General features: G+C 44.1%; 1 protein-coding gene across 6 annotated transcripts in view; it reads right to left on the bottom strand.

The window, feature by feature from the left end:
- SLC15A2 (solute carrier family 15 member 2) overlaps positions 1-17,907 on the bottom strand; it is a 77,313-nt gene extending 59,406 nt beyond the window's left edge. The window contains exons 1-5 of one of the 6 annotated variants that reach the window (XM_027796489.2): positions 13,091-13,324; positions 4,557-4,603; positions 3,425-3,667; positions 979-1,066; positions 219-360 (exon numbers count right to left, since the gene is read on the bottom strand). In XM_027796489.2, the coding sequence (XP_027652290.1) occupies positions 219-360; positions 979-1,066; positions 3,425-3,472 (278 nt within the window). In that variant the 5' untranslated portion in view covers positions 3,473-3,667; positions 4,557-4,603; positions 13,091-13,324. Of the gene's footprint in view, positions 1-218; positions 361-978; positions 1,067-3,424; positions 3,668-4,556; positions 4,909-9,199; positions 9,324-13,090; positions 13,325-17,852 lie in introns of those variants that run through there. The other 5 variants (XM_027796488.2, XM_027796491.2, XM_027796487.2 and 2 more) reach the window with 5 other exon arrangements.
- Between the last annotated feature and the right edge of the window lie 7,732 nt (positions 17,908-25,639).

Raw genomic sequence — 25,639 nt, 5'->3', positions numbered from 1 at the left:
GTTCCAACTTTGTTACCTATTGGCACTCAGGTGAAAAAGGAGCACAGAACGGCATGAGCAAACAGATCAGCTGTTCATCCGTTAACAGAGAGGAGCTGACCTTCACAAGTGTGCCTGCTGCACTCTGAACTAGCTCAAAACTGGGAGCACAGACAGCACTGCCTTTGCTCAGGCTGCATGATATAGATATGCTGTCTGATTCCGATATCTTCACTTACTTGTATTTTCCCAGCCATGAGTCTGCCATGATGGCTCCAATGACAGGCGTGAAATAACATAGCGCGGAAAAGGCATGGTACACAGCAGTGGAGAGATTCTCATCCCAGTGGAAGAAGCTTAAGAAATACAGGGTCAGGACAGCTAAAAGGAAACAAGCAAATCACATCAGATAATTAAGTTGTATCTCTGCAGGTAAGCAGGATCAAGGTGGCAAGAAAACCACTGATTTGTCTAGCAGCTATGAGCACTGTTGTGGAAAGATCTGTGCTTTCAGACCTGTTCCTCAATCTCTGACACAGGAAAAGCTAAAATGAGATATACCAGTAGCAGGCATTCTTTGCTCATAAACTTTTATGTTTAGCTAGAAAATATATTTTCTAGCTTATCTTACCATAACATGTAGTTCTGTTTATGCACATTTTCTATTTGCAAATTAGGTGCCTGTATGATTCAATTCCCAAACATGCTGATTGCACACAACTATGAAAAACATCACACAGCGGAAAACCAAGTCTGATACAGAGAATCATATAAAAATTTAGACTGGAATGTAAATTTGGAGCTCTCTAGTCCCAGCTTCTGCTCAGAGCAGGTGTAGCATCAATGTTAGGGTACACTGTTCATACCTGCATCCCAAAATGCCAATTTACTTTAAAAGACAGCTGAAACCACATACAGCACAGAACCCTAGAACCCCTAGACTAGCATACATAGAAACACAAGGATGGGAAAGTCGCTTCCCAGATACAGGTCACATACCTCTCATGCCATAGTAGGAGAAGCGCTCACAGAACTCATTCACCACAATGAAGGCAATGCTTAGGGGGTAGTTGGAGCCACAGAGTTTCTGCAGGACACAAATGAGAACTCTGTGAAAACCGTCACCCCAGCAACACATCCCCACAGTGCATGGGCAGTGGAGAGGAGTCTAGTTCAAAAACTAGGCTCAAAGGACTCAAAGGAGGGAGGGGATTCCACAGCTATTTTGCTTTGGTTAAGGCTCCCAGTGAATTAGCCTGGCTGACATGGGCCCACTAAGGACAGCCATGGAGATCTGTGAGCTGCCAGCATCCCACCATGCTCATAGCTCTAGGAACTCCAGTAAGGGTCGTACTGCTTCTCCGCTGCAATGCAAAAACCCACCGAGATGCAAAAACACCTTCAGATATCTTTTCTCCTAAGCTTCACATAAAGCTACTACCCTGCCCCAAAACTTCTCCCTAGAACCAGACCTTGCCTCGCAACTGGTAGACCCCAGGGAGCTGCTGTCTGCTTCTGTATGAATCTGCTCCCTCCTGTGTGACAACTGCTCTCAGTCTCTGCACCTCACTTGCACTGAACTGTGCCACCGCATTCACTGAAGCAAAGCGTCAGCCCTGTGTCCAGCACACTCTCAGGCATAGCATCCATTTCATATTGCAAGAACAATGACATAGCTATGGATAATTCAATTTGATTAATCAAAACTAAACAAAACAGCAATGGGACTGTCAAACCTCTCTGCATGTAGCCACTCTTTCAATGAATCTGACTTTACTTCAGCTAAAATCAGCTGTTTCCATGTGAAATACAAGGCATTTAAACAAATGAGTCTTGGCATGACCTTGCATGGGCCTCCTTCCTTCTTGCTACCCCGCTGATGCCCAAGCTAAGCAGCTTCCAGCTGCCTTGCAACAGGGAAAGCAGGTTTTCACAGCACTGTCCAGCCTCTGCCAGTTAGTGGGAAAGAGAGGCTGGCCATGCACTGGTGAGGGGTGGAGGGGGAGAGTAATATTACACAGCTGCATTTATATTTATGGTCTTAAACAGCCATGGTATGGGCCAGTGAAGTGAGATGAACTCTTCACAGGCATTTCTGTGCCTCGTGTCAGAAACAATGAATCCTTCTATTTCTTCCCAAAGTCCCAAATGCAAATACAGATACCAAAATAGATGTGTTTAGTCAGGTTTATTTTACCACCAAGTGACCTGAGCTTATTTGGATTTCTGAAGCAATGGCATCAAGTTTAGAAGAGTCTAGCTTAATGATGCTGTCTTGCTCAACATTGTACAAGAGCAACAAAAGAAGTTGGTTTTCCACAGAAAAAAAACCCCAAACCAACGAAACAAAAAAACACCAAACCCCACCAAAAAATGCTTTCCATTATCTAACCCAGCATATGTAAGCACAAATATTTTTGTCTTTTGTATTTTTTTTTCTCTCGCTATTTATGGGCTGCCTTTTTATTAAGAAACCCTTGGCCTCTTTCATTTACTAGAGTAAATCTGTAATTATCCATTTAATTTTGTATTTAGTCTGAAACCATCGTGCTCAGCATATGGCTTGTAAGACAGAGTGGGCTCCCCTGGAAACCACACTGGGGCTTCGTGGTTTCAGACTAGCCTAAAAATGGTGGCATACATAAGCAGTAAATTCACAAACACACAGACATATGCACATACAGCAGGGGTCCTCAAAGTACGGCCCCCCAGGGTCCTCAATCCAGCCACCAGTATTTACAGAACCCCCCCGCCAGGGGTTGGGGGGGGAAACCGAGCAGTCGCAGATTAATTCCTGCCACTTAATCCGCGCGCCGGCCCCCTGGTTAAAAAGTTTGAGGACCCCTGACATACAGAATACTTTTCCCCAACAAGTTTTTCATAATAAAGAAGAGCCGTAAGAGGCAAATTATGTTTCCTGTGGGTGCTTGGAGGCATGTTCTGAACTGGAAGTAAAATTGTATAAAAGGAATAGTTTTATTCCTCTCTTTCACGAATCTCACCATCAGTACTCGTGAGATTTAATAACATTTGATGGAGATGCAGGGGTGACTGTTCAAACCCAGATGGCCAGGTGTCGGGAACCCTGCTGCCTCAACTCACCCCGCCGTACCCGATGCACAAGCCCTGCTGGATTTAGCTGCAGCAGTTTAAGGTATCACATGCCACGCTGGCATCTGCAGTGACAGGAAACCTGGCAGTGTCTCATTTCAACCACTCCTGCTCTGGGATGGGCACTTCCTACAGATGAGCAGGGGAAGGAGAGCAGGAGGCAGTGACTTCCCAGCTAAACCTCCCATAGTGCCTGAGCCAGGACACAGAGTAAGTGCTTACAAACACAGAGCAACTACTTACAAGCAGGGGTACTTCCATCTGGCTTGTATGTCATGAGATGGCATTAGCATACACAGAAACCCTCATGTATTCTCCCTGCTGTATCACTGACCTGCCTGTGGCCTGCCTGGACATCCAAAAGTGGGAAGCTTTCATCCATGCAGAGCACCAGATGCAGTTTGCTCGCTTTCGCCGAGGAGGACCTTGCTCAGCAGAGAGCCCCAGCAAAAGCAAAGAGGCTAAGCTTGGATTCGTGAACACTCAGATAGTCTGCTGTGCTTAGCTACTGCTGTAAGCCTGGGGTTTGCAGGATTATGGAGCTCTTAAAGATACTGTGGAAGTTGATAGTCTGCATCTTTGGAAAAAAGAAAGGTCATTTAAAATGCCAGCTACAGGGGACATTTGTTTTCACCTCTCCTTCTTGCTGTCTAGCAGCAGAATGGGAAAAAGATTAGTATGTCCCAGGAGTTCTGGATATCCAATAGTTAATGTCTGCACAGCACTTAAAATGGCAAGTTAAATAGTTGGCTTACTAATGACATAACTGTGAGCCTTAAGAAGAAGTATTACAATAACTGTCCTGCAAGTCAAAGCAGGTACAATACATGCCCAGCTCCCCCTGAAGTCAGTACAATGGGCAGTGTTTAGGCATCAAGTGCTCAATCAGCATTAACCTGAAAATCTGCACGAACATCAAAGCTGCAAGGCAACAAAAAATTCACCCGAATCTGGCTTTAAATCAGAGGCAAAGGTGTAAACCTGAGGCTCTGGCACTACAGCTAGGGTCTGTAACACCCATCAGCGGCCCATCTTCAATCCCTATCCTTCCTTCTGCTTTGCAGCATCTGGGGACCATTTATTCCCTGGTGGGTTTCATCAAACTAAGCAAATGGACAGGTCAGCTCCCTCCCTCCCACAGACAACATCCTCCTTCACTTCAGAGAAGTAAGTCTTCTTGCACAAGGAAAGTGATGTTCAGGAAAAATGCAGCAATCAAAACCCTTACCCATTTTCCCAAACATTCAGACAGTTCATTTTTTCCCCCTTTAAGCTGCACTTTCTTAACTTAATCAGGTTAGTGGAGGGATTTTTGCCTTGAGTTGTTAATGCTTATTTCAACCTTCTGCAAGAAAGGGTGTTTGTCTCCAGCCAGAGCACAACAGAGGAAAGAACAGAGAGATCTTGCAGTGTTTAGAGCAAGCTGAGCAGAAAGCAAAGAAAAGGAAACCAGCTGTAACACTCACCGGGGATTTTTTCTGAACAGCGAAATCTCCTTTGGGGGGATCATCTCCTGCAGAAACAAAAGTGAACAAAGTTTCCTTGGATTCATTTCTCTGAAAAGCATTCATCTCCCCTCTCGCCTTGTCTCCCACCATGCTATGTGGCTGTGGTGAGTTGACTGGGAAGATTTCCAACCTCAGGCATGAAGTTTGATTCAGTTTGAGTTAACCCTAATTGAGCACATTTGTGCAGCCGGGGCAGAAAACGGAGGGAGATGCTACCAGGGGAGACAACTCCAGAGTTCAAGAAGAGTCAGGGAACACAGCCTAAATCATTCACAGGTTGGGGCTGTCAGCACTTCATGGCACAGACCGCCCTTTTGTTTGGCATGCCCCCAGCTATCATACGTGCACCAGCCCAGCACAGCCCTCTATGCTGAACAGATGTGAGCCGAATAAAAACCCCAGGTCCCAGATACACCTACATCCTGTGGATTTAGAAGCAGAGTGTGCATCTCCCTCCCAATACAGTAATGACAGGTTTATTCTGCAGGGATCTCATTCCACTGAAAAGCCACACATTTATCCCAAGTCATAACTACTAAAATGCTCATCATGCCAAACCCTCAGACAGTGGATGTCACGGATGCCTGCACTTTGTTAAATCATTTCTTTTCTATCCCAGGAGTGAAGCGACCCAGGGTTCGTTCCTGCACCAATTCCCTGGAGTGACCTATGGGACAGTAATCCAGAGGGCACAGCCAGCACCCCATCTCTACTTCCTATTATCCAAAAGGCCACCTTAGGGCTCCTTGTGGCAAACGCATCCTATGCTGTGCTGGGAGCCCCTGGATGCCCCCTGCAGCTGCATGGGCTCAGGTTCTTGCAGGTACCCTGTTGTCCCTCCTTCCATGCTCTTCTCAGGAATAGAGGAGCTCTTCATCAGTATTCTTCCAGTGCCAGCTGCAATTATAGAGCAAAATTCACAACCTTCCCATAAACCATTCTCAGTGGCTGTGGCTCTGCAGCATTCTAAGTGCAGCACAGGGGTTTTTTCTTCCCCTTTCATTTGGCTTCTTTAAAAGGCAAATGTTCAAGGAATTTTGCCAAATATTTCTCCCATATCAGCAAAAGTACAGACCACACCCAGAATCTACAGTTGGTACAAGGAGTCTCCATAAACTCATTGCTAGGTCCATTACTGAGTTGCTGCTACTGCTTGGGTACCACAGGAACCAGGTTGCAGCTGACAAACCAGGAAAGAGGCTTTTGCTCACACCACAGATCCCTAATCTGGCTTCAGTATTGCTAACAAGACCTGGAGAACACTTAGATGAGGGACTCAGACGTGACAGAGTGCCCTAAGGAAGCATAATTACTCTCCACATCCCCTCACATGCTCTGGCATTACTTCCTCTGAAAACCCCCAGGCATCCTGTTTCACTCCTGCTAAATGTGAAGCCCAAACTGCAGATGAGGCCAGGAAGGTCTACCTCTTTCTTATTCCCTTTTTCTTCTACAGCTGTGGCAAAGCAACACTTTGTTACCCCCACACACACTCCGTACTGCCACAGACCAGCTGCTCATCTTCAGCCCTCCCGGTGATTTGCACACTGGCACGACTTTGCTTTTTCCCCTGGGTCACTTCTCAGGTGCCATGAACAGCCTCCAGAGAGCTAGGGTTTGTTAAGCCCATTTCAGGGGCAAGACTTGACTCGAAAGCATACCCAGCACCGGGGTCAGTGCAAAGAACAGGACTTGTGCCCATTGGTCCCGTCTCCTGCACACTGGGTTAGCAGGTACTTTTGTGTCCTACAAGTCTGACCCTGCACTAGAGGTAGCAGGAGTAATTCTGAGCCCTCTGGCCGTATCACTTACTGCCCCAAGTATCTCTACATGACCCCTGGTAGAAATCTGCTGTGTTCTGCCATGCACAGGTGAGCAGAGCAAACACAGCAGCAAAAAGGAGTAATACAAAAAAAAGACCGAAAAGGTTTTGCCATCCCTTGTGCAGGGCTCCCACGCTGCTACAACATGATGCCTTAATATTTTCAGCATCCTGCAGCTAATATTTCCTCTGTGTGTATACAGTCCTGTGTATCACATAAACTAAATGATTTTTTTTAAATACTAACATGAAAAATCGTATCAGTCAGTGGGATTAACATACACTACTTGTCAAATACACTGCAGAGCTGTTTAGGCCATTAGCTGCCAGAAGGTCTTCTCAGAGAGAAAGGGAAAAAAATAATTCAAATGTCTGGTAATAAATGGTAACTCATGGCAAACAGCAAGAAACAAGGTAAGAAGAATAAATTTGCAACCACCTCAGATACAAATTAATTCAGAATAAGACTCGATAGAAGGAGACCTGTGCGGCTGGGCTGAAAATCAGGAAGAAATTGTACCACAAATGGAAATAAGGTGGCATTTCAGAAGACAAGTACAAACAAACAGATCAAGCATGGAGCAACAGAGGCTGCAAAGTTAAGACACAAAATGAATTACAGCTAGCAGGGGGACAGAAAAGGCAATAAGAAAAGGTGTTAGAAATGCTGACAATATTGAAGAAAAAGAAAGGAAAATGAAAGCCTGCTATTTAAACTAGAAAATGAGCAAACAAAAGCTCATCCAAAGAAGCCAGAAAAGTTGTGTCCTTTTTGTTTGTCTTCACTCAAAAACCTAAATTGCCTAAATTGCAACAAGATGCATAACACCATTAAAATGAACCTGTAGGAATATTGGTGAAATGAGACAAAAACTGCTTAAAGAATATTTGGATACCTCACATGTACTCAAATCATTAGAGCCTGATGAAGTTCACCTTCAAATGCTGAATGTGGTATTAAACCACTTCCCTTGTGAAGGGCAGAAGCAGGACAAGCATCAGCACTGCCTTTAAAAAGGCAGGGTAGGATAACCCAGGCATGTTACTCCATAGCCAGAGAGATACTTGATCGGATAATCCCTTCTAAGCACCAAAAGGAGAATAAAGATTACAAAACAGCCGTTTTGGATTGGAAAAACTGTTCTCAAACCAAACGGGTTTATTCTTTGGTGACAGGGTAAGTGGCATAACAGCTAGAGCAACTGTGGATGTGGTATATTCTAGTGTCTCTAATATCTCTCAAGGAGCAGAGGGTCCAGATGAAATACCCATATAATGGGCAACTGGAAAATCCCTCTCAATGCAGCTATCAATGATTTTCCATCAGATTAGGAGGGCACAAAACACACATCTTCAGCTTTTCTATGAGCAAAGACAACATAAGCGCAGCCAGCACAGTGCTCATGTTTGTGTCTGAAACCAGGATGAAGAAGCCTGGGGGAGTACAGGGATGGATTCAAAACTGCTAAATGGGACCACTTTGCAGCTCTGGAATGAAAAAGATGAAACTCAGGAAAGCCTACTACCAGATGCTGCCTCTACCCATTGACAGGAAAAGCAGCCAGAGACCAACTACTTTTCATTTTTGTCAAGGATAGGATGAGAAAATATTTTTAGTAAAGAAGATTTGGGGCTGCTTTTGTCCAAATTCCCTTTCTGCAAGGACAGGTGAGCACTGGAACAGAGACAGCATGGCTGGGGCTGCAGGGTTCAGGCAATCCCTAATGTCTGTTATGCAAGAATGCATTAGGGACCGGCTAAATATCAGGTCCTGTCCCAGATCAGGCAGATGGATGAATTTACATGAAAATCATGTGCTAAACAACTGGTAAATATGAAAGCAAGGACTGCTTTCTGTAACATTTCCTCTTTTCTGAGTTTTCATTTAGGCAAGTGGACAATCTGCAGGACAATTCATGTTCAAATGTAATATTAGAGCTACCAGATGCCTTGCATAGCCAGAAGTTCCCACAAATACATTTTTCTATGACTTTCAGTTCATAATTTATTTTTTTCTGGTTCCTAAATCCACAGGAAGACAATCTGCATTTTCTCTTTGCATTTACAATCTCAGATTCTCACTGTTTGCTGCTGCAGTCCCGTGCACATTAATCTGTTTATACTCAACTGATCTCTTCATTTTTATCTGTATTCATCCTGTGGTACAATCCCTTCTTGATTTTCAGCTCAGCTACACTGGTCTCCTAATAATGAGTCTTATTTTGTATTCATATACACTGGCCATGCTTTTATAACCCTTTTACCATATCTGTATTTTTCTCTTTCTCTCTAGGACAAGGTTATAAGAAGCTATATGAATGTATGCCAGCAACACTTCGGGCTTAATGACCTGGCCCTAGATGGACAAGATAACCTCTCCAGGTTTCTTCTGGCTTGTTTTCGCCAATTCTTTGATTACAGGAAAAAGCATGGCTTAACTGATTCAGACAGATCAGGACTGGTTAACATCACCTGCAGACTTCTCTCAAACTTCAAATTTAAGAGGATGATGTATCAAATCACTTGAACAACCAGGAAAATAGACCAAAAATCTTCAGACCTGCATCTCTGTTCTATTCACGAGTCTTACAGACTCAAAATTGTAAAGGTATTTAGCTTAATACCATTAACAATAACAAGTACCTAATCTGTATTTAAGAGCCTGTCATCTGGTCACTAGACAGCCTGTAACAGAGAAATTTCTGATCCCTCCTGGTGCCTTTTTGTCTTCAGTTTCTTCTATGGTTAGCAAGAGGAAATCTTTAAAAAATTCTCTCACCAGCTTGGGCTTCCTCTGCAGCCTGCAGCATGCCGTCCCCCTCTGCCATGCCTGCTGCTTCCAGCGCAGTAGATGCCCCCAGCTCTGTTGTGCCTGAAGATGAACCTCGCTGAGCAATCCTGGCTCACTCCCACCCTGTTGTTAATGTTTCACTTCACAATAACAGTCCTTTGGTCACCAATAAAATAGTTAAACTTTCATTTATTTTTGATCTTCAGTAATCTCTGCTCAGCTCCCAAATGTCACAGGGAATCTGCCTTTCTCCTTGAATGCGGACTCTAAGGCTGCATGGCATCTGTCATGGATGTTCATGGTCAATCACTTCATGCTGCAGCTGTGCTATCTTTCAATAGAATTCCTACTTCTGGATGAGAACAGGGACTGGACCTGCGACTAGACAATCTACAGCTGGCCATAAATCCAAACTTTTGTCACTGTACACCAGCTACAGAACTGGCCTTAACTATGCACGCCTTTTAGCAGTTAAGGTTGTGAGAAGGCACAGGTTTCCATCCCCTTTTGGCAGACTGGCTTAGGTTCCTGGTTCTTCACATGTCATGCAGGAATGCAGAGATAACATCGGCATGCTGTTCTCCCAGACCCTTTTTCACCTTAAAGCCACGACCTGCCTGAAGGAGGATCAACATTTTTTTCTACCACACTTCTGCTGTTTATTCCTTTCTGCTTTCCCCCATAACCTCCCCTAAACTGCTGCGTCTTCCTTCCAGAGAGGCTTTAAGGCATCTCCTCTGCAGGGGAAAACCCCAGATATTTTCTGTAGACACAGAAATGGCTCACAGTGAAATTCTGTGTGTTCAGCAGTAAGTAGAACAAAATGGGGTCTCCATCATCACATGCCATGGCCCTGAAGCCACCTGCATCCTTCCCCTTTTCATTGCACTGAAATCCCAGTCCCACCTGCTTCATAGCCCCATATCTTTCATCACCTCAACATACAAAATGCAGTTAAGGCTACAAGCAGGTATGCAGTTCAGGCTACAAACAGGTATGCAGTTCCTAATGAACTTTGCTATCAGCTGAACGGGGGAACTGGGCAGGACGACTGGAACAAACACACTGGGGAAACACTGAGAGACATCCAAACTTTACAGTGAAGAGAAACATGCAGCAATAGCTATGTATATGTGCAACAGCAAGCAGCCTAAGCCAATCACAGATCAAATTCCAAAACTAAATGAGGAATAAATTCTTACAGGTGTTGAGTCATTTGATAAAGATGCTGAGTTATTTGACAGAGCAACAAGGAACGCACAGCCTGAAGTGAAAGGAAGAACCGCACAAACAACTCATAAAAAGAAGATGGCAAACTGCAAGTGGCTTGGGAAAGAAGGACTGAAGCATAACTTTAATTATGGCTACAAAAGGGCAGGCTACTCACATAAGATATATCAAAGTGTAGGTAGACAGTAAGGAGGACTTAAATCTAGAATGTATGGCCAGGATCCCGGGAGTGTTGGTCGTATTATAAGAAGTTGTACCATAGATAAGTGCAAAGCATAGCACGGCAAAGCTAGCAGTATGAGACTGGGCAAGCACTGTGAAAAACAAGAGAAAAGAAGTATGACCACTACAGGTGAGACAATGCAATACAGAAGAAATGCTGGAGGGAGAATAGTTGTTGGGAAGAATATAAAGCTTTACTTGGTAACGTTTGTGACTTCTGTTTGAAGATTAGGGGGACAAAACACATCAGGAAGGGCTTTTATTTCCAAACAACTTTTTAAGAGGCTGTCATAACATGGGAAAACTATGATCTTTCTCTTCATTGGAGGGAATGTTCAAGCAAAATACAGGGAAAGGTACAGCTGATCAGCTGAGGCAGGAAATGAAGAAAACCCAGCACAAACAAAATACAACCACAGATTTAAATTACTTTCTAGGCTCTCAAGATGGGAGTACCACAAAACCACTGCAAAAAATTGAAAGTTGACTCCAGAATAAGACTTGTGGTCTTTCAGAACAGACCACTGATAAACAGTAAGTGGATACCAAGAAAGGCTATATATTGCATTAAAAAAAAAAAAAAAAAAAAAAAAAAAAAAAGAGTCAGGAATAACTCAACTGTTCACGCTGTCAGTAAGGAGGTGGGCTAAATGAGCTCTTGAATTCCTTTCCCTCTATTTTCTCCTCCAGTTCTAAGCGGTACTTGGTGCTATGAGATAAGGTACTATGCACTGACTCAAAACTGACTGGTAGCACTGGTTTCAGTAAACTCAGGAAACAGAGAAAATGGACACCCAGGTGCCCCAAGTAATCTGGACCCAAGGGTACATGCCAGTCCTTGGGATGTTTCTGTGTTCTTCCCCTCCTGTTTGGCTTTTGTTTCCCTTTTATAGTGATTTAAAGGATTTTAGGAATGCTGCCCACTTCTTAGAGACAGTCCCTAGTTAAAACAATAGCTAGTTTTATGGTTCACATAGGTATGTAAAGTCAGCAACAGAGTACTCTGAGAAAACAAATCAAGAAAAGGAGAGCTAAGATAGGTGTACAAGGAAATATAAACTCAGTTTCCAACACACTAGTCAGTGCTGTTTGACTCACAAGGGTATAAGTAATCAATTCTGAATGTCTTTTTTATGCCCCTAACAAACAAGATGTGCTAGTCCCTCAGACACCCAATGCCAGAGCTGTCTGGTTCAGGTATAACTCAGGCTCTCTGTTCAAAACCTCTGAATAACAGAGAGAGTCTGGTAACAGAAAAATCTGAACATTCACCCAGTCCACTTGCCTGGGGCTGAGGGTGGGTCCCCCTCATCGAGTGAGAAGGTAGGAGGTCACTGCAGCTGGAGGAAATGTTATAAGGTGTGGCAGAACTTTGGAAAAGTACTTGAGGACCGTTTGGTGTCCAAAGAACTTTTTCTCCCTGGTCACATTGTTAAGCCAAATCTGGGTTCTTCACCCAGTGTGCAAAACCTGGTCAACACACAGAGCCAATATATTTGTTTATTGCATGTCTGCACAGAGTTGGGTGCTAGGTGGTAAATCCACAAAGATAGCGCAGCTCTTAACACACAACACTTTATACACTTTAAAAAATTGTTAGCCATTATGTTTAGTCACACTTAATTCTCATGGGTTCTTATGGGCCTCCTCTCCATTTTAAGGTGCAGTATTCTTTCTTTTCACCACCCTGTTCTGTGGGTAGAGAGCTTTCTTTGCTCAAGGGTGAACCTTTTAGGTATGCAAATTAGGATAGTTCACACACAGTTCCAGTAATTTTCTGTTTGGTCTCATTAACCATTTGGTTCTCCTTGAGCTTATCTTGCTATTTCTTAGCTTGGGCTACTTATGGCATCTATTCCTTCTTCGAAGGTCATGCCTTATTAACTACTTGTGAGACTTAATTAACATCCTCTGGTTTTCAAATTCTTGTTTTCTTTAAAGGAAGTAAATGTATCAATATCAGAAGCAGCACAATATCTTACACAGCACTTTTCAGAAGCAAGTCTCACGGCATTTCACTGAGCATATCAGTATCTCCATTTTCAGAGATGAGAAAAGGAAAGAAAAAACATCCTGACAAAGGCAGACTCTGCTGAAACCTCTTGCACACCAGCCCAGTAGTCTATCCATTAAGCTGCCCTGCCCGTAGTATTATCAATGCAAAGAAAAAACAGATACTGATCTTATCCTGCCACAGGCTCCGAGAGCTAGCTCAGCTACTGAAGGTATCACAGCCTGCAGCAGCCTTGGCTCTGGAGGAATGCAGAAAGGCAGAAAGACCGTTGCATCTCAGTTATCCCTCCGGGATACTGCCTTGGGGATTTCCCTTTTTGCACCAACCCCTCAGCTGGCCAGTAGCTCCTTTCCAGTGGCACGTTCCACACCCTCTCCCACCCAGCTCCAGAGTAAAAAGCTGTTTTTACTCACAGATAGCCTTTCCTTCAGCAGAAGGCAGCTAGTAATGAGAAAGCAGGAATCCTGTAACTACTCTATTCCTCACAGCCAGCTTACAGGGATGTCCAGCACGAGGAGGGTCTACTGGGCAGTGAAGGAAGGGACACAGCTACAGGATGCGGCAGCAGGACCTGGGGGTTCAGTTCTGACCATGTTACTTGTCAGACACCTCAAGCATGTATTTCAAGTTTCCTAACCTTAACTCCGCTGACCACAAAATGAGAGTCAAGAAGCACTAATCTCCTGTACATCTGGGGCAAATGGTTTCATTCAGTAATCCGGCTACAGGATAGGAGAATCTCAGAGAAGCAATTAATTCCAACATTTCCAGTTTTTTTCATACACCCATAGTACACAGCCAGATTGTTTTATTCTTTGCAAGCTTCTCTGTCAGGACACATAATGCACTGCACAATTTCAAATCTTTGCCATCACAGGGAGGGTATTCTCACCATATCCTAGCACACATCTGATTTTTTGACTACCGTTTAAGTTAGATTGCAATTGTGTAATCAGTATTTCATCAGGGCAAGCTGCCAGAGACAGGGAACATGTAAATCCCCAAATACCTCTGTTCTGATTAAAAAACCTGCAGATCTAATCCAGAGAGAGATCAGCTCTCTGACAGTGACCCCTCCCAGATGCAAGCACAGACAGATATGATACAACCTTCTGCATTCTGGTGACTGTCATTTCCACTGAGATGTTAATCAGATCCTCCTCAACCAGCTCCCTCCACTGCCACACCAAGGGCCAGGCAGATCAGGGGCTCATCCAAGATTCATTAACTCTGGTTCCATGCATTTTAATAACAAGCTCGCAGTGCCATCCATTCTTTTCAGCCTTCCCCCACAGCAATCATGGGGATCAATTTGCTAACAGAGTGAGTGCAAGTAGCTCTGCGCTTCTCACTGGAGCTGGTGAGTCTTGTGGGTTTTCCCTGCATCAGGTCACAGCGGGACTGGCACAAAATTAGAGATCTTTTTGCCTTTTTTTTTTTTTTTTACGTCAATTTAAACATACAGCTTTGGGGTCTCCAGGGGCCCTGACACTTCATAGCACAGTTCATTTAGTCCTGGCCATTCTACGCCCAGGGCAGTCTGCTCTTTACTGGCACTTGTGGCAAACCCCCTTTGAGTTTGGCTGGGAGAAAGGCTATACTCTGTAGGAGGAAGAATTCATCTGTGCCTCTTCTCCTTATGCTAACTCCCCCCAAAAGATCTGCTTTTCCTAGGAGCTAAGTGGCATCTGATCCACCTGACATCAGTGGGACCAGGGGTGCCCAGCCCTTCCCAGGTGCCACCCCCCAGCACATAACTTCCTTCTGCCGAACATGCCTTTCTCTCCAAAATAACCTCTCCTGTCTCAGCAGCTTAACTGAAGCACACCTGGCTATGACTGAATACTCAATCAGGCACTTTCTCCAATTATTCTCTTCTGTCCTCAGCCTGTCTCCTTCCTCCAGAGGTCTTGCATGGGGATGTGCTCATCACACCACAGCAGTCCTGCATGTCATACCTGCAAACGTTCTGCATGCTTCACTTGTGCAACGAGCAACCCTGAACACAGAAATGTTTTTCCCACGGGCACACAAAAACTACCTCTTGTGCTTTCCAGCTTGTGGCCACCCAGAAGCTACCAAGCAGTGCTGAACGTGCAGAGCAGCAGCATGGCACATGCCCAAGCAGCAGGCAACAGTGTACATTGCTCTTGCTGCACCTGCAGGCCACCACAGCCTTGCTGGCTTCACCAGGAACAGAGCCAGCCCCAAGTGTTTTGAGTGATTGCAGACACAGGCTCAGAGCATGAGCCCTACACAACAGCAGGAGGTTTAATGAAGTCAAATTAAGTCACATTCACTCTTCAGGCTACTACACTCACCTCCAGCCTTTCTGCTTTCCTAATCTATTTCTAAACAGTACCTCATACACTATAAGGACACAAACACACTGCAGATTTCCAGTATCTTCCTGTGGTGAGATATCAGCTATTGATCTGCTCCTCCTTTACACTTATTACTCACCAGCAGCCAGTCTCACCTGTATCTGAGCAAAGCAAAATGCCCAGACCTAGCAGAGGTTTCACTAGTTCCCTGTTTAAGAGAAAATAAGTCTCTTAAACCTATTTTCCTGGAGAGGACATCTGCCTGGCAAACAGGGAAAAGCTCATCAGCTACAATAGCAAGATGGGAGTGGTACATATGGGTTGTGAGGTAGCATAGGCATGTACCAGACACAGCAAGAATTTATAGATAATGAAGATGTGCCCGTTCAGGTCAGTTACTACATTTACTGCAGACTAATCTGTGATGTGTGACAAAGGGAGATGGCATTTCCACCCTGATGAACAGGGTGCTGCGGATATGCTGGTATAGGCTTCCCACCACCTCTTCCATCTCCTGTGCCCACAGCTAGCACATCTTTGCTGTTTGACATCAAGCCTTTAGATGTATCCAAGTGGTCCTGTATAGCCCTTATTAAACAGAAGAGAGCACACTGGTACTCACTGACAGAGAAATACATCAATACCAACATTTGTTAGATATAATAAACCCATGCCAAAAAAACGCAATCACTTTTTGCATGATCTCCAGCTATGCCTAGGCTACATAAGATCTAGCATGCCAGCCGTTTAAGATGCAGAGGGCTACTTGAGAGGTACATATTCAATTGACTTAACCTTTGAGTGCTCAGCAACTTGCAAGATTTGTTTATAGAAATAATCACTTTCAGAAGCAAAGTGTAAACTGCACTTTTTGTCCATCTCCCATTCAGTTTTACCTCTAACAATAAGTCACTAAAGAGACTCAACATGGAATGCCTTAGCATTGTACTCATGTAGAAATATTTCTTTGCTGTATACACTCAGATTAACATTCATTCTCTCCAAGATAAAGACAGCTAGAAATATTTTGAGGGAATAAAAGTAGTTTTCAGCATTCCTGACACTTCCTATTGTTAACAAACAGACGATCTTATAATGGTAAAGTCAGAGGAATAATTCCTCTCTTATACTAGATCTGATTGACTAGACATGACAGATGGTGGTTTTATTACTTTCCGTCTTTATGCCATTCTGAAAGAGACCTCATTGAATGCAGCCCAGGCTGCGTTTTGAGTCTTAACCTCTCAGATAAGCAAACCCCGTTTCATCAGGTTAATGGATCCTTACTTGATTCAGGAAGGCAATTTTCCTTAAAGTTATTCTAATCAAGTACTCGGAGCCCAAATTGTCCGGGCTGATTGACTGCCAGCAACTGGGAGATCTTTCTACTAAGAACCATATTTATTTTCAAAGAGGGAAAACAAGTTATTATTATTATAAAACCAATTCTATCTTGCATTCAGTGACTTCTCAAATACTAGCTTTTACTACAGTCACAGAATTAAAGATAAAAGTAAAGTTAATGCAGTCTTCCTCTCAGTAGTTTTATTAAATAACAGGCAGGAAAGGAAAATTAGAGAGAAAGAGATGGCCTGCTATCTGTTGGCCCCTATGGTATAGCATCTGACCTTAATCAGCACAGACCCCTTCAAACAGGCTCGCTCCAACCTGTCTTTCTGTATCAGCCTCCAAATTGAGGGCTGCCAGCCCAAGTAACTTTGCCACCAGGCTGGGAAGACGTGACAAAGGAATATCCATCTTCTAAAAGAAAAGCTCTGAAGGAAAACCAGTACCTCAAGGATGATCCCTATAAATCTTGTCTCCTGCATGGCATCCGGCTCCAGTTTGGTGCTACAGCTGCTTGGGAGTGCAGTGACAGCCCATGTGGAGATAGGGATCATAGTGTCCTGCTGCCTTGGCTCTTGGTTGACTCAAGTCACTCCATCAGAAGTCCTGCCAGCTGTGGGGCTGCCCAGGCTGCTTGAAGAAGTATATGGGAGGTCAGACCTCTACTACTGCCTCCCACCTACTGCAAGACTGGTCCAGCAACTGAGCAGACATAAGAAGGAGGAAAAGGTTGTGCAGAAAACCAGCCACAGACACAAGAACTGGGCCCACAACCCCTGAAGGATCATTCTGTCGGTGCTTTTACTTCTCAATGCACATACTACCTTTTCACACAGTTCACAAGCAGGTGTGTCTGATGCCCCATCAGACATTCAATACTGGATTTCCACCTCCAGAAAGCCTGACCCCAGGAGCCTCAGCTGGAACTTGCAGGGAAAGCAGAGCAAGCTACTTAACACAAAAAAAAATTCATTTTCTGTCCTAACAGCTCTGCTGAAATTATTGATGCCTCAAATGAAACGATCATTCTCAATGATTTTTATCTAGCAGTCACCAGATTTTTAGGGTTGAGTCAGGCAGAGCATTACACTGTAATATCAAGGCAGGCATCTTTAAAATGGTGGTTATTCTGCAGGAACCATAAAGTTGCTAGAGAATACATTAACTCTTTCATTCCTCAGAAGGACTATAAGGCAAGGAGAGATTGTCAAGCTGTGATGCAAGGGGAACCCAGAAACCTATATTCTCTCCCTCTTTATGATACAAACTGGTCCTTCAATCATGCTCTGGTTATGCTCATAAACAAAAAAACCCCACTAAGGACCTCAGAATTCCCTGTCTACTGAGAACTCACAGAATTTACATTCAAGAACAACATAGCAAATACAACCAGGAGGGTAACAGAGCAAAAAGCAGCTAGAAAACAAGTAGCTTTTATGCATGCTACAATCATGCTACAACAGCACTGCTGTGCTACACACAAACCTAAGAAACAACTACTAACCTCTATACCACAAGAACAGTATTTCACCCTTGAAGAGCATTCAGCAAATCCAGCCCCCACAGTAACACTACCCAGACTAGTGAGATGCGCTGCCACCCAAGTACAGCTCAGCTGGGTCCACAGATGTACCTCATTAAATTAATTATCCCATATTTACTTGGTGAAGACCCAAACTTCATTAACTCCCACTCTTCCTCATCTCAGATTGAGTTCTTCTTATGCTTGATTCTCTAAATATTTTATCTTCTATTTTTGAAACACCTTTAAGATACAGAGGAGCATGAAAGGTTTTATCCCAGTTTTGGAGCAGTAGCTGCAACTTTCTGCTTGGTTTACACTGAGGCTGGGATTTGGGTACCCAGGAGGAACCCAGGCACAGGGGAGGGTGTTTCAAAACAAGGTAGGGGACAGCCTCACAAGATTTCCATCATTATATCTCACAAGAACAGTCATTCTTAACATGTTGGAGAACGCATTTTTTAGTAAAAGCTTATGACAGAATTTTATTTTTTAAGACTTCTGACCTCCTCTGGATTAGAGAGGGAGCATGGCCTGTTCCAGGCTTGGATACCAGGTGGGAAAGGTGGGTTTGAATCGGAGGCTCCCAAGCTAACGTAAGAAAGTATGGCTAGGCTCAGGCTCAAGGATTAAAAGTTCCCAGGCTTTCCTCAAATGTCTCTGTTTCAGGTTCTCTCATGTAGCCTGTCACATTTAAAACACGGCACGCTGCAGGAGAGGCAGCCTTTTAAAATAGCGTTCTCCTTGAATATCGTTACAGGGTTGATTGAGGACACCTTTGGGATCAGAGCAAGCACCACTGGAAATTGTTCAGAAAGGGGATCAATAGAGGGGCATAACTTAAAAACCATGTTACTTGCGGCGACAGCCTCCAAGGACAACCCTGAAAATTTCCTCACAGTTAAACAATCCCAGAAGAAGTAGGCATCTGTCCCTGTTAATTACTGCTGGGGAAACAAGGTATCAGAGCAGCAAGAGGAAAAGTTAAGTTCGATTCTTACTAGGTCTCATCTGCTACACCAGGTTGTTGTTTTTTTTAAATGAGCAGTGTACAGGGAGAGAACTTGTCCCTGGGCCAAATGCAACCCCCCCATAAATTGGGTGAATGGACCATAAGCAAAACTCACCCCCATCCAGTTCCCAGTGTCTGGGAATAGCTGAGTCCAGCTCCTTTGGAGAGAACCACAAAGAGGCTCCACAGCTATCGGATAAGCTGTCCCAGCAGGTTTCTCATTGCCTTTATTGAGTGTTGGGTCAGACCCCATGCACAGAAGTGTCTGTGATCAATGAACCCGTGATTTGCTAGTTCTGCCCAAGGGCTTATTCACAGTTAATCCAAACCAACTTGATTCATGAAACTGGCTGGAAATCTCATCAGAACAGGCTTTGTAGAGAGATTTCTGGCACTTTTGCTTCCAGCACTGGCTGAAAATAGAGCAAAAAGAGACTCCAGCCTCCTCTAAGTCATTTTGTCAGAGCTGAAGATGGGTGATTAATTCACAAATAATAATAGCAGCTTGCTCATTTTCTGCCTTTTGCTTACACACATACCATGAATAGAGATGGTTTTTTCTCAGGTTGCTTTGTTTTTCAGAACTATTTGTCAAGTGGTTTATGCAAACAGTTTCAGGTACTTCAACAGTATTAGTCATCTGCAATGTAAGCAGGCACAATGGGACACATAGGTTACATCATACACCTCAGAGTTTTTCACCTGGATGAGCACACCTCTTAGAAACAGGTTTGCAGTGCAGATTTGTACAACTCTCATTCTGAAGCTCTTTCATTAATATTTTGGGTGATTGCCTCAAAACAGTCCACTCCCACAAACATTCCTCACACAACATCTGTCTGCTCAAACACTCCCAGCCGGGGAACATGGAAAGAACAGGAACACAATCAAAGCACATTACTTACAGAAATATCTGCAACAAGTCTCAAAGAAATGTGTCAGTGGAGTGTCCCCATATGGAGGGATTTCCATGGCAGGAACAGTGAAGTGGTCCAATACAAAAAAACAGCACTATGAACTGTTTAAACTTTAGGATGTGTCTGAGATGAACATAAGGAATACAAGGTTAATTCTTCTTGTACCCACAGCTGCACTTGTACACCACAGTGACATACAGAGAACAAATGGTGAAACAAGCTTTTGGCCTCGCTGTAACATTGTTCTGTTTGTTGTCCCTGAAGGTTTTCAGTTAATCTTCATCTGTGGGTTTGGCTGGACAAATGCAGTGGTAAACCTCCCCTCTCTGATTTCTGTATGCAAATGTAAAGCTTCTTGAGGATTCATTAACTCTTTAATTCATCGTTCATGTATTTCAAGGGAGTCTTTCATATTTTCTGTACCACTCAGTGCCTCAGAATTATTGGTGGGGTCTCTTTCTGACTTGGCATGTGCTCCAGAGGAGGGCTTTTGTAGAAACAGCTGGTCCTACAGGGAAGATAGACAGCTAAAACAGGAATTGTGTTGGAGCTAGCTTAGCCAAATGTGGTCCCTCTCAGCCCTAGAGCTTCCTCCTCTTTTCACACTCCCTGTTGGGGAATGGAAGGCACCTCAAAGGATTTGGCTATATCAAGCCCAATTACCAAAAGTGATTAGCAATCAGAATTGATGTCATGTGCTTTCAAGAGTTCATATTCAGCTTAATGCCTAAAATTAGATTTAGGCTTTGGTCAATGGCAAGCAGGAGGGAAACTTGCTGTACTGACTACTCAGTTTCTCCAGAAAGCCAGTCCTCCTGTGAGTGCTGAACACTTCTCAGGTACCCCCACTTTCCACACAAGCAAGAATCACTTTGCCATTTAAATACAGCTTCCAGTCAGGTAGGAGCAAGCCAGGCAGGTTGCGCTGTATTCCTAAGGCAAAATAACCTGGGGTTTTTAATTGCTCAAGAGAGAAAAAAGGTGTTTTTCTTCAGCCTTGCCTTCATAATCCACTGTAAGACTAAAATTTGCTGCTCCTGAGAGTTGGTATGCTGCAGAAGAACAGAATCTGATACAGGTGGCCAGCTGGCCATCCACTCAGGCACCCTGTGCCCCGATCCCTACATCCCAAGCATCTCAAAAGCACCAGCAGCTCCCTCTCAGTTCAGGCATGAGGCTCCAGAGAATGTAATTATTTCAGCCCAAATGCTCAGGTTCCTGAACAACCTGTGGCATGTTAGTTGTTAAATAAGGCTGATCGGAGAGCACTGTACTGATCATTTTAGAGGAGATAAACCAGACATTCAAGATGCTTGTGACAGAATAATTCAGAGGACATGATAAGATGCAGTTGGATCCCTTGAGATTAAGGTTCTGATTCTCCTCTCATCTGTTCTGGTGAGAAGCAGGAGGAGCTGCCTTGTCAGTGGAGCTAGACCTGTAGCAAAACGGTTTGATAGGAAGAATCTCCTCTTTGGGTGTTGGCAGGACTACACTGAATTGAGGACATCTAGGTCTCCAGATCTCAGTACCATCTGGCTGCTCAGGGAACCCAGCTCATTTCCACAGTGGGTGTAACACACTGCAGAATGCATGGACCCCCTTGGGGTCTGGGGACTTCCAGGCTCCCTAGCGCAGAGGCAGGAGTCTGAAAGCCCCACAAGAAGTTTGCGGTTCCCGTTGCTGCTCTTGGCAGGGAATCCAATACTTCTGGGGTCTTCTACACACATAGACATGAATCTGCTTGAGCCATGTGAAGTGCCCTTCAGATCCCAGTAACTAGCTTCAAAGGTACGTATGCTGGGTCATGGATATGAAGCCCTCCTCAGAGACAGCAGAGAGAAAAGATGAGGTACATAGAGGCAGGAATTCAGGCACTGATGACTGTGAGACCACTAAGAAGGGGGGAGCTCAATTTGCCATAAAAATCATAGACAGGCATATAAAAAGCTTTATAAAATATTCATTCTGCCTTAGAATTCATGCACAGGAAGAAATCTGTCAAGGCAAACATGCCCCAAGCAAGCACCACCTAGGAAATGCTGAGGCAGTTCTCCTGCCCGCTCCCCTCAGCACATTGCCATGTCAGGTCAGTAAAAACAGGGCTGGACAATACTTCAGTTTATAAAAAGGTCAAGGCTATTTTCAGCCAGCTGCACTTGGTATGTGGAGCAGCCCCAGCTCATCACATCTGTCTGCCCCTAATGCTCCATCCCTATGGTATTTCAGAACAGCTACTTTGACCACACTTAGTAAAACCAAATAAATCTGTATTTTTAAAAAGGGCTGTGTGGGAAACTCACAGTGTGTAAGTCTAGAATAAACGGAAGATTGTAGAAAAATTATGTCTGGTCATTGCCACACAGAAATCGACCTTGGAATGAATCATATGGGGCAACCAAGAAAAAAAGAAAGTATCGTAAATGAGACTAAAGAGAGCAGACCTTGCTGAGACACTGCATTGTGAATGAGGGCGAGAGGGATCTAGCTGCAAGTGTGTACAGTGTGAGGCCAAGGACACTGCCTCTTGTCTTGGTTGAAAGCAGCATCGCTGCCAGATGCTCTCACATCTTTCTGTTGTACTCCAGTGCTACCCACAGCCAGGGAGACAAGCAGGAACCAGCTCACCCAGTCTGTCCCCATGCCAGTGAAGAAACAGCAATTCAGTGCAGAAAGTTGACACCTAGGCACAAACACCTTCCTCAAGCCCCTCACGTCACCAGGGTGGAAGATGGATCATTACTAATAAAAACAGAATGATTTGGTTTCAAAATGATCTCAGGGAGTCAACGGCTGCTGGAGCAAACAGCCTATTTCACGAGAATTTAGCAAGGGAATAATTTAATGGAGCTCAGATAAAAGGCAATCACCTGGAACTCAGATTTAGAAGGAATTGCTTTTTTTCTGAATTACTGGTTTGGAGGTTAAATAAGGAGTACTCATTTGACTGCACTTTTCTTGCATGCTTTCCCTGATCAGTGCACTAATGAACTCAACCATATGGGGAAATGCTTTCAGTCCCTCCCCCACCTCCCAAGTAGCAAGCTCTTTATTAAAAACTAATGATTCTCATTTTTAAAATTAGCACTCTGCAAATTTTGGGGCAACTTCAACCCCGGAAAAAATAGGAGCAATCCCCTTTGCACTGATTAGGAGTTCCTCGTTCTCAAAAAATCCCAAGGATCTCTTAAATTGACTGTCTTGATTAAAGATGGGCTTAGCTTTAATTGAGTAATTGGTGTGGTTTGTTACCGTTGGTTATGGCAGACATTTCCTCTGCTGTACCTTGGCCAGACAGAGTTGCTTCCTTTGCACCTCAGTTCAACCCTCCTCAGGCTGAACTGTTCAAACAATTACAGGTATCATATCATCAAAATACATATGAGTATGTATACATCTTGGCATTTTAATATGCCAGCATTAGAGGAGGCATTGTCCTGCCCAGTGGCAGGTAACACACCAGGCTGAAGTTGTGCATGGCATAGGTGGCCGTAGAAGACCAAGAGGAGCCTGTAGGACCAGATCTGCAGATATAAGAGTGTAATTCCACTGATTTCAGTGGGTTGTCACCAACAGTTCTGTGTGCCAGGGACACAGAGCTGGAGCAAAGTCTATTTAAAAACTAATACACGCTGCAAGGAGTGAATAGATTTACTGTGGTGATAAGCTGTTGGTAGCTCATACCCTTGTGCCTCACGTTATGAGTCAAGTAGCTACAAGACCTAGTGTAAGGGGAAACTTAGCTGAAGGTAAAACTAAAGAACATACATTTTCTTAAAGCCCTTTATAGGGATTTGGAATCAACTGCCAGTGAATGAGTAGTTAATGTCTTTGCTTGCAGTTAGGACTGTAAAACATGTGGATGTGCATCTCTGGTGTCTCACTATCAAATAATTTCTAGGTGCTTTATGAGGCTTATTACTGTAATTTTCTGATTCAAACCAAAGACAGAATTACCAGCATTTAAAAATGAGCTTGAATCCAGGAGAAACTAGTTCTGGAGTTAATTTTATGTCCAGTAGTGACCTCTTTGCCACCATTTAGCATTCAAGAGATAAACTGCCTGACTTTGCAGATCCACAAAAGCTCTAATTAAATCAAGCAGATTTACATTATACCAACTGATTATTTTTGTTTAAAGCAGGAAGTAGGGATTCACCTAGACCCATGAATAATGTGGGCTTGCAAGGGAAAGGAGTTGAGAAGATTGTCTTTATATCAGAAATGAGGGAGAGAATAAAGTTTCAAAATTATTCAAATATGTCATTTCAAATATTTAGTTGTTATAGTTTAAAAATCTGTAAACACATAGTAAATACAACTGAAATAGAAAATGTCAAAAACATTTTGACTGACTCAAGCCATGTTTTTCATGTTTTCATTCATTTCAAAATGCAGGCAGTTTGTTCAGCTTTGGGATAGGAAGATTTTCTAAATCTCAGACATTCTGGTGCTGTGGAAATGTGCACCTCTGAGCCTCTAAGACCATTACATTCCCAGATCTTCTAGATCCAGAGACAACTGCATTGCCAGTGCACTCTCCTGCCACTTTTCCACCTTGCTAATGGTACACTAGCATGGACAAAGCACATGCAATGAGGCAGGTTATTGACAACGAGTGACAATGCAGGTCTTCTCTGCCTCAGCTGCCTCTTCAGTAAACATGATTCACTTATCAGTCAGCCAAAGAGGACAAGCTCTGGGGTTGTGTTTGCTGTTAGGAAACACATAGCATAGCTACCTGCCACCTGCATGGGTCAGATCTGCCCCACCTACCCACTCCATCTAGCCTTCCCTTGCTGGGGCAGACTCTCAGATACCTTAACTATGTGCTGGCTGCCAAAGCAAACTTCTCCATGGAGAGAGCACTCACCACTGAAACTGAAGCTTTTTGGGCATCCAAAAAATTGGCAATATGACAGGTAGCACAACTCTGCTAGACATTGTGGATCCAGGTGGTTTTAAATGGGGAAGGAGCCTGACTCATTCTAGCTCAAAGGCAACCACATCAGGGCAGAGCTATTGCTTACAGTGACTAAATTCTGCTCTGTAGTCATGGCGTTGGAGTACTCAGTCCCTCACTCTTTACAACAGATCCCAGTGGTGCAGAGATTTGTCAGATGCTGGTCAGTGCCATTCATGCAGAACAGATGACTCTGGTCATGCCAATGAAAGCTGTGGCTGCTTTGTGAAGCTGTGGCAGATGCACTGGGTGGTTGCCTGAGACAGTTGGTATTGATGTGCAAGCCAGGGAAGGGTAGTAGGTCTGCCCAAATGGCAGGATGTCCAAACACAGCTTAGACAGCACAGTGAGCAGCTTCTCTTCTCCATTAGACACTGGGCAGATGGCCTGGAGAGGGACAAGTCTGCATCACTTAACACCTTGCTGTAGGACAAGTCACAAAGTGCTTTCTTGGGCAAAAGAGTCATCGAAGGCAACAGGCTTCCTGCCTGCTCACAGGCTAAGGAAAGAGCTTTGGGACCACAGGCTTGGACTGCACAGCTGTATCTGGCCAGTGAAAGCAGGCTATGCATGTAGTACCTTCTGCTCTACTGTATTTTTGGCCCATACCCCACCCTGGCAGGCAGCAAAAATGAAATTAATTTGACATGTGATGAATCAAGGTGAGCCAGAAATGGGAAAGCAAAGGAAAGCCAAAACCAAGACAAAGGATTAGCTTACACAGAGCACCAGAGCCAAGCACCTGCCCCAGAGGATATGATATGAAAGGTCACTGCTAGCACTGAGTTGTTCCTGAAATAAGCGTTCTTTGGCTTCAGGGCACACAACAGAAGCTCGCTTCATTGAACCTTCTGCTTCCAGCAAGCAGCTGGAGAGT

This window comes from Falco peregrinus, chromosome 8 (genome assembly GCF_023634155.1).
Source record: "Falco peregrinus isolate bFalPer1 chromosome 8, bFalPer1.pri, whole genome shotgun sequence".
Lineage (NCBI taxonomy): Eukaryota > Metazoa > Chordata > Aves > Falconiformes > Falconidae > Falco > Falco peregrinus.
Note: the sequence above shows the minus strand (reverse complement) of the source record. Positions and strands in the feature narration are given on the sequence as shown.